The sequence below is a fragment of the Montipora foliosa genome, chromosome 2 (assembly GCF_036669935.1).
Source record: "Montipora foliosa isolate CH-2021 chromosome 2, ASM3666993v2, whole genome shotgun sequence".
Classification (NCBI taxonomy): domain Eukaryota; kingdom Metazoa; phylum Cnidaria; class Anthozoa; order Scleractinia; family Acroporidae; genus Montipora; species Montipora foliosa.
Genome location: NC_090870.1, coordinates 29,312,673 through 29,322,672, shown reverse-complemented (window position 1 = coordinate 29,322,672; position 10,000 = coordinate 29,312,673). Strand labels below are relative to the sequence as shown.

Below are 10,000 nucleotides of genomic sequence, written 5' to 3'. Positions count from 1 at the left end.
ACTTCTGGTGGACAAACAAAAGAAGCTAATGAGAGATCTTTTGTTTTCGTCCACCAACATGGCGACGATAAACGTCGCATGAAACCTCCTATTGCGCAATGTTTGTGGGTTCTTCAATTATCGTATACAAACACATATGGAAAAGTAGATATTGTTTGTTTAATTTTACTGGCATTTGCCTCCTGAATGAGATAAAGAAGATGACAGAAAAATCATTAAGATGAAAAAAAAAATTCATTTTAAGAAGCATTTCAAGGAATAAGAAAAATTGGATTAAATTTCATCAATTTCTGTTTTGAAGTGAAATTTCCAATGTCAGCATACGTTTTATAACTAAGCTTTTTAATTAATGGTTGGGTTATTCCTCAAGAAATGCGCCCTTCAACTCTCTGTTAGGTACTTTTTTTGGTTCATCGTGTTTGAAAAACATACCGCCAAATGCCGAAAATTGGAGATCATCAACAAATAGCTTAAAATAATAAGAAACCATAATCTATCATCCGAACTTTACTAAGACGGGTATCATCACACTTTCTTCCTTCCATTTTCCATATAATAAATTGACACGTTCGAAAGGAATTTGTATAGTGTCATTTATTATTCATATAGTTTAAAAGCACTTAAATTTACCTCCCGCGCCGATTTTCCTCTAATGACAAAAACCCTTCAATTACGAGCTAATTTCTCCAACTCATCTACGTAACTTTTGGTCAAGAAGAAGATTTGTTATTTCTATAGCAGGGGGGATTTTCTAATTTACAAGATTTACTTGAAAAACATTCCAAGGCGACTTGACGAGCTAAAGACACTTACCATGATCCCTCAGGCGGTGATTGTTTTGTCTTGAAAGCTGTTTGCGAAAAGTTTTCGGATCCATATAGGCCTAAAGAAACGCACGGACTACATGAATCAGTCCATAAAAGTCTGGATTAAGTTTGAGTAAAGAAATCTACCACAATTGAGGATACATTGGATTCAAATCCATTTTTGGATTTTAGTAAAGAAGCAAAATCCGTTCATAGCCTGATGATTCAAACATTCGCATTCGAATTTTTCCAAGGAAACACACCTCAGGGCTTCGCTCACTCACACGCCTTTATTAACTCCCCAATAGTACCGATATTTGCACTTGGAGAAATCGTGGCCGATTGAGCGGTGCCTTTTATTTGTCCTAACTGAACAGCTTTTCTCTCCTTTGGGAACGTCATTTTATCAGTTAAAAGAATTACATTGTAGACGATGTCTTGCTATTAAAGACTAAATATGCGGCACGCAGAGAGGAAGAGGGTCATTGCTTTAATTCGTAAGTGTCATAGAGGGCCTTAATTTGGTTTGAGAATTCAGTTTAGGACAATGCCGTTGAATTCCTCGTATTAAATACACGCCCGAGGAAATAAATATAGTGAAAGGTATAAGGTCTGGGGCAAAATTTGAGGCGGTTTGGGTCAAGAGAAAATATTAATTTTCTAAAGGAAAGTGAGAAGTGATCTTCGCACTTATCTCAGTGGGCAATTTAATCAATTCGTTTTCACACAATTTAAACAATTCGTTTTCTCTTGGTCATAAATATTGCATTGATACATCGGACCCTCGATTCTCTTTCGTTGACATCAGGCTGTGACACGCCTTTCCAGCTGGTTCATAGACAGTAAAAGCTAATTAAACCAATCAATATTGCAATGGTATAAATAATACTGGCTATATATATACATATATATAACTATAATCCTATAGTTTACCTGTAGTTTTCAAATGGCTTATATTTGTATAATGGCAAATCACTTAACTCCCTGAAGCCGTCAGGTAGTGCCTGACGAAATTTGAAAAAAGCAAGAAAGTTTTGTTCTCACAGCTTTATTGCCAGCCTTGCATCAATTGATGCAATTGAATTGTCCTTGTTCCGCACAGGCAACAGCAGCTGAACCGGAAATAAGAGCAAACCCAACACCTCATCCTTTGTTCTTTGAGTTGGGACACCAACTAGTCATTTCAAGACTCTTGAATCAGTAGCAAAAATCGAGACGTTTCAGTGTAACTGATCCGTCCTTCTAAAATCTTCTAAGAGTTGTGCACAATATATTTCCAAATTTATTTTCCCAACTAAAAGATTACCCAAAAGATTCGGAGGCACTGATGTAGAGAAAGATAACCGCTTAGGTTTCGGATCTGTCTTTTTCATTTTTTTATGTATGGGCCTCAAAAAAATCTTTTAGGGTTTAATTTACGGGAAGCAAACTTCGCTGGAACCTCAAGTGAATTTCCTCATGCTGGTCTTCTTGAACGTGTCCGTCGTGGAGTACAGATGCTTGTGAACATGATTTCGTTAAACAGTTCTGCAAATTTTGTTGCTGCGTAGCAAGATTTACCGTGAAGTTGAAACAGTGACACTTTTAATCCGAGGCCTTTATGGTCGTTATCACAAGCAACCTGAAAGTACAAGAATAAGGTAAATCTCTTGGCGACACATGCATCAGTACATTAACCTGTCGTCCTAACCTCAGGCGGCCCTCCACAAGCCCTTTTCAGGAGACATTCCGACGCCGTACGATTCATGAATGCGCCGACCTTAATTCAAAATTGGACAAGTACAAATCAACGAAAAAAGCATTGAAATCGAATCAAAATAAACTAGCCGTTCCACGACCGTACGAAATAATACTGATTCAATGCAAAACTGGCGCATACTTTTCTGTGTACATTTGCTTTCAAGTACATTACAACAATTTTTGCATGATGTCTGGTATATGTAGCCTCTACGTGAATAGCCAAAGTCGTTTGAATGTCGAAAGTCTAACCGTGAATTTGCCCTCTACCTCGAGCGAATTATTACAAAAACACGGTTTGAGCTACTGGGGTGCTTCCATCTGGAACAACCTAGAGTCTCTTACACGTTTTCAAAATCAATTCTAGTGAAAGACAATGTTTAAATAAGCACGGTTTTCATTCATACATAGTGTTGCAGTCTGTCTGCCTCTACTTATCCTCTGCAACTATTTCACGTCTTAAAGCTGAAGTCTTTATCCTCTAGGACTCCATTTGAATCAAGGTAACCTGGGAGTGTCATTCCATTTCCGTCTCTGCTTTCGGACAATATCATTTCTGATGTTAATTAAGCAAACGACTGCATTATGTGTTAGGTTTGGAAAGAGGGAACACTGTCGACCAGAAGTTAAAAATGGATTTCAATTATTAATGATCGTTCATCACTTTCAGCTTTCTATTGACATACCCTTCCACACGACGTATTCGCGCATTGCGTGAGTGAAGCTATTAGCCTCTCCCCTCGGGCTTTTCTGGACTAATTTACAGAGTTTTTCCGGGGACTTTAGCCAGACTGCTTATTACACTGTTTACAATTTATTTTAGGAATTGAAAGACGCCTCCGTCCAGATAAGGTCAGACCACAACACACTGTGCGTAAACAGTCTTTGCTGATGAACCTTCAAAAGCAAATAATGAGGAATCAAGTCTTTCTCGGCAGTATTGCGCTATGTTTGTGGGTTCTTCACTTATCGTATACAAACACAAATGGAAAAGCAGGTATTGTTTCTTTAATTTTTACTGGCATTTGCCTCCTGAATGAAATGAAAAAGATGACGGAAAATTCCATGAGATGATTTTAAGAAGTATTTCAAGGAATAAGAAAAATTGGATTAGATTTTATCAATCGATAAAATCGATTAGATTTTATTTTGAAGTGAAATTTCCAATATCACCTTCGTTTTATAACTAAGCTTTTTAATTAATGGTTGGGTTATTCCTCAAGAAATGCGCGCTTCCACTCTCTGTTAGGTACTTCTTTTTTGTTCATCGTGTTTGCAAAGCATACCGCCAAATGCCAAAAATTTAAGATCATCAACAAATAGCTTAAAATAATAAGATACCATAATCTATCATCCGAACCTTAATAAGACGGGTATCATCACGCTTCCTTCATTCCATTTTCTATATAATAAATAGACACGTTCGGAAGGAGTTTGTATAGTGTCATTTATTATTGATATTGTTTAAAAGCACCTAAATTTACCACCCGCTCCGATTTTACGAGCTAATTTCTCCAACTTATCTACGTAACTTTCGGTCGAGAAGAAGATTTGTTATTTCTATAGCAGGGGGAATTTTCTAATTTACAAGATTTACTTGAAAAACATTCCAAGGCGACTTGACGAGCTAAAGACACTTACCATGATCCCTCAGGCGGTGATTGTTTTGTCTTGAAAGCTGTTTGCCAAACGTTTTCGGATCGATATTGGCCCAAAGAAACGTACGGACTACATGAATCAGTCCAAAGAAGTCTGTGTTAAGTTTGAGTAAAGAAATCTACCACAATTGAGGATACATTGGATTCAAATCCATTTTTGGATTTTAGTAAAGAAACAAAATCCTTTCATAACCGGATGATTCAAACATTCGCATTCGGATTTTTCCAAAGAAACACACCCCAGGGCTTCGCTCACTCACGCATTAACTCCCCAATATTACTGATATTTGCACTTGGAGAAATCGTGGCCGATGGAGCGGGTAAATTTTATCACGTAAAAATTTCAATGCCTTTTATTTGTTCTAACTGAACAGTTATCTCTGTTTTGGTTGCATTGTAGACGATGTCCTGCTATTAAAGACTAAATATGCGGCACGCAAAGAGGGAGAGGGTCATTGCTTTAATTCGTAGGTTTCATGCAAGTTATTTGGATTGAGAATTCGCGTTGAGTATAGCTGAAATAGGAAAATGAATCCTCGTTTTGAAATAAACGCCTAAAGGAAATTATGTTAGTAAAAATTATAAGCTCTGGGGCAAAATTAATTATTTGAAGTTTTAGATCAACACAAGGAAAAATAAATTTCTCAAGGAAAGTGAGAAGTGATTCTTGCATTTATCTCAGACCATCTTGCAGAACACTCAATAGATAAGGACTAAAGGACTATAACGCTCGCTCGTGAGTACTCAACATAAATTATGTTATACTCAATCTAATTTACATAATTATTATAATTTATGCAGGACGCTACACATCTTAATGGACATACAAATTCATGGCACAGCTATGGGCCCAAAGAACGCTTGTAGCTACGCGGATCTAGCCATGGGTGAAATAGATTTTCAGGCTAAATTTTCTGGCCCCATAAAGCCGGGTTTATGGTGGCGATACCGTGACGATGTTTTTGACCTTTGGCAACAGGGCCTTCCTGCACTGCATGAGTTTACCGAATTTATAAATTCTTTATACCCTACTATAAAATTTGAATTAGTTTTTTCTGAGAGCGAGCTCCACGTGCTAGACTTAACTCTATATCTTATCGAGGGTTTTATTCAGACAGACGTTTATTCAAAGCCAACGGATAGCCATCTGTACCTCCCACCATCAAGTGCTCATCCTAAACACGTTTTTAAGGCTATTCCTTATGGCGTAGCGACAAGGTTACAAAGAAACAGCTCGGAACAAATTTTTCTTGCCGAGAGAACTACTGAATACAAGGGTTATTTAGTCAATCAAGGTTACTCTTCTAAATTAGTGGATGATCAATTTCGTAAGGCCTCAACCATACCCAGAAGTGATGTGCTTAGGACTCGTGCCAGATCTAAGAAGAAATTATTTCCATTTGTGACCACATTTAATCCAAATCTACCTGATGTAGGTCGCATCATCAGCAAACACCTAGCGATTTTGGAATCCAACCCTGAATTAAAAGAGCGTTTTCCTCCAAATTCCATCATAACATCCTTTCGAAGATCTAAAAACCTTAAGGAATTGTTGGCGCCATCTCGTTATAGCCCCAACACTGAACGCGGAGAGATTGTTGAGGCTAAGGGTTGTTTTAAGTGTAAAAGGACAAGATGCGATCTCTGTCGAAACTTCTTAGTTGAATCAAATTCTTTCCTAAGTTTTCAAACTGGTAAAAGTTACAAAATACGATCAAAACTTTCTTGTGATTCCAAGAACATCATTTATTTGGCTTCGTGCAAGAAATGTCGCCTGCAATACATTGGTTCTACAACAACTGACTTCAGAGTTAGATTTCGCAACCATAAGTCTGCTATGGTCACTAAGAAAAAGACTTGTGAGGTAGCGGTACATTTCAACAAAACACCACATGATTTAAGCGACTTCTCATTTCAATGTATTGATCAAGTGCAGGAGACTGTCAACAACTCATGCAGCATCGAGAAACTCCTTATCACTAAAGAGGCATATTGGAGTGCACAGTTGTTTTCTTTGGCACCTTTTGGCTTGAATAGGCGTCAGGAATTTCACTCGAAAAAAAGAATAAACTACAATTAACGTAGAGATCACATGTAAATTGGGCGGGGGCCCCCAGGGGCTCTGATTAGGAATTATGTTTTATCTCTCGCCATTTCATTTTTAACGCTGGTTCATTTTTAACGCTGGTTCCTTTGCATTCTCAGTGGACTCGACAGCCTTTTCTTTTCTCTTTTCATTTTATTTGTATGTCTGTATTCTTTTATTTTCTTTCGATTTGGTTTTCCCCGTGGGTTAGTTTCGTATAGTCATCGTTTTCACGCGTAGTAATTACCGATTGTTCATCACTTGTTAATTTTTTGCGAATATATGTTATCACGCCCTGTTATATAATCATCTTTGTAATGTTTTGTCATCTTTTATATTGTAAACTTATTTAAGGAAATTGTAATTTACCACTCACTTGCACTGCAACTGATGAAGGTCACAGACCGAAACGTTTTTTATTAAATTTTTTATCATTTTTAGAATTTTTACTGTATATATTTTCCTTCGCTCGAAGTTGTCCGTCCTCGTTTTCCATAACAATTTTAAATTATCTTCTCGAGGTTTGGACTGTGAATCCTTTTGGATCCTTCTGGCGCAGCATCTCTGTTGGCTCGAAGCATTTTAACTTATAATATATATATATATCTATATATATATATAACGTTTAGAAGAAAGACAACTTCACAGCGTAGCGACTTCAAGTTTCATGTTTGGACAATCATCAGCCTACAGATCTTACATTTGCATTCTAACTCATTTAAAGACCATTCTAATACTCTAGGGGAGCGTGCTATTTTAGGTTCGACAAAAGGTATTTGTTCTTGTGTCTGCATTTAGAAATTAACTCGTTTCTTTTGTTCAGTAGGTGGCGCGTATCTGCTTTTATTATGTACAACTTTTCTGTAAGGCACAGATCGCATCTCTTTGATCCACATTTGTATGGTGAGGCGAAAGACTCTATTGCCCAGCGTAGCGTGTAATTGATGTTATTGTCCTTTAGACTCCAGATATGCCTCGATAACTCCGTCTCACTGCAGTACTTTTTATGCCTGAAGGATTTAGTGTGATTGTTGTATCGGGTTTTAAATTCTCCCTCGGACGCTCCGTAGTAGATCTTGGTGTTGTTATCGCTTGTCACTTCGGCTCTATAGACTATAGACGATGATAGACATTTGCCGTCTAAGGGGCATGATTGCTTGTTTCTGCAATTGCATAGCCGCGCTTCGTTAGGTGTTTTCGTGGCGTTTAATACTTTTGCATTGTGTTGCCTAATAATGCCTGTCATGTTGGTTGTGCAACAGTAGCTAAGCTTGATTGTGTTCGTGTTTAGAATTTTGTGAAGCTTGTGGCCTTTGTGGAAGTGTTTCTTGATCAGGTAGATGAATTGTTTTCCGATGTTGGTCTTGACTTGCAGGTTGTATGGTGGATTGAACCAGAGGACATTGCGTTGACGGTTCCTTTTCCGTTTGCTGTTTTGCTTGGCGGGCTCGTACTTGAAGGTTGCGTTGTGCCCGTTTTCCTTAAAGGCCAATTCGTAGACATCTTTGGCTTTGTCGAATTCGTCTTTGTCGCAAGACAGGTGACATATTCTTTTGTTGACCATTATTGGCAGCTCTTTGATGATGGTGGGTGGATGATTCGACCGTGCATTGATGTATGATAGTTTGTTGTTGGGTTTTCTGTAGGGGTAGTACTTTTCTCTCTGCAAATCCAGCGTTACGTCCAGAAAGTCGGTGGAAAATAGGTTCGTTTCGATTGTGATTGGAAGGTTTTCTTCTTTGAAGAGAGCAGTTATGCGCTTTCTCAAGCGATCTAGGGTGGGTCCGCTGATGTTGCTAACTACAGCGAGGCCATCGTCTCTGTATAGGTCTATGGACGCTTTGTTGACAAGGGCGGATAGTTTACTTAGGAGGTAAAGCCCTACTAATTCACAGACCTCGGCACCATCGAAGCAACCCATTGTGACATCGAACAGCGAGTTTGGCCCTTTCTTTACCCATGTGTCACTGCTGTCAAACAAGAGAGATTTTCTTGAATTCTTGATGACGGCTAGGGCCCTGTTTGGGATGGAGGTTATTGAGCTGGCGTAGGCAATGGCTTTATCTAAGAGATTCTCTGATATAGATGGGTAGAATTCCACAATGTCAAATTTGATGAACTGGGAATGGCTTTTGTTGGGAATCGCTTTGAACCAATTTATTACAGTTGAGGTGTTCTTCCATTGGTTTAGGTTGGTCGCGGAGATGACAGCTTTGTTTATGGTGTCAAGGTACTGCTTGGCGACTTTTCCCATTTCCGGTTTCGATGGGTTTATCAACCGACAGGGAGTTTTGGATTTGAAATTCTCCTTGTGATCTTTTAGCGTGATGAACGCGGGTCGGTTTGCATAGTGTTCTATCTTGTTATCGAGGCCCAACGGTTCGGCTAATAACTTTGCTTCTTTGTCGATTTTTCGCTTGATCGAAGGGTCTGATTTCTCGTATGACTTTGTGATATTTTCGTGAAGTAGCTTCGTGTATTGGCTGCTGGGCATTTCGTAGATGTTTGATGTTTTGTCGGCAAATACAAACATGTTGCCAGAAGACTGTATCTTTTTCACGTCGGCTTTTAATTTCCTTTGGAAGGCGTTTGTGTGGTCTTTGAACTTGATGTTTTTAATTAGATCGTACATGTCATTCTCAAAGTGTACAAGCAGATCGTTCTGCGGTGGAGTACGGTCAGAAGGGAATCCAAAATTTTGCGTTGATGCGTCGTTGGTGCTTGGGTGTTCGAAGAAGTGTACTTTCCATCTGAGTCGTTTCAAGAAACTTTCCACTTTCTCGGTTAGCAGTTTTATATAGCTCGACCTCGGTGGTATAGGTATGTTCTTTAAGGAGTAGGAGAAGCTTGTCGGGTTCGTGGCTGTGGTCCGTGGACTTTCGGTAACTAACAGGAGTGGAGTGCTCAACCAGATAATCTAGGAGCAAAGTAGCGCAAGTAGGGGGTTCCAGTTAACTGCAGAGTGCTCGATACGCGAAGTAGAGCGAATATAACGTTTAGAAGAAAGACAACTTCACAGCGTAGTGACTTCAAGTTTCATGTTTGGACAATCATCAGGCTACAGATCTTACATTTGCATTCTAACTCAATTAAAGACCATTCTAATACTCTAGGGGAGCGTGCTATTTTAGGTTCGACAAAAGGTATTTGTTCTTGTGTCTGCATTTAGAAATTAACTCGTTTCTTTTGTTCAGTAGGTGGCGCGTATCTGCTTTTATTATGTACAACTTTTGTTCAGTATTCGCTCTACTTCGCGTATCGAGCACTCTGCAGCTAACTGGAACCCCCTACTTGCGCTACTTTGCTCCTAGATTATCTGGTTGAGCACTCTACTCCTGTTAGTTACCGAAAGTCCACGGACCACAGCCATGAACCCGACAAGCTTCTCCTACTCCTTAAAGAACATACCTATACCACCGAGGTCGAGCTATATAAAACTGCTAACCGAGAAAGTGGAAAGTTTCTTGAAACGAGTCAGATGGAAAGTACACTTCTTCGAACACCCAAGCACCAACGACGCATCAACGCAAAATTTTGGATTCCCTTCTGACCCTACTCCACCGCAGAACGATATCCTTGTACACTTTGAGAATGACATGTTCGATCTAATTAAAAACATCAAGTTCAAAGACCACACAAACGCCTTCCAAAGGAAATTAAAAGCCGACGTGAAAAAGATACAGTCTTCTGGCAACATGTTTGTATTTGCCGAC

General features: G+C 39.0%; 1 protein-coding gene across 4 annotated transcripts in view; it reads left to right on the top strand.

Annotated features, from left to right (window-relative positions):
- Positions 1 to 10,000, top strand: part of LOC137992807 (uncharacterized) — a 43,304-nt gene that overhangs the window by 814 nt on the left and 32,490 nt on the right. For 2 of the 4 annotated variants that reach the window (XM_068838330.1, XM_068838327.1), the window contains exon 2: positions 3,367 to 3,540. In XM_068838330.1, the coding sequence (XP_068694431.1) occupies positions 3,435 to 3,540 (106 nt within the window). In that variant the 5' untranslated portion in view covers positions 3,367 to 3,434. Of the gene's footprint in view, positions 1 to 2,314; positions 2,447 to 3,120; positions 3,258 to 3,366; positions 3,541 to 10,000 lie in introns of those variants that run through there. The other 2 variants (XM_068838329.1, XM_068838328.1) reach the window with 2 other exon arrangements.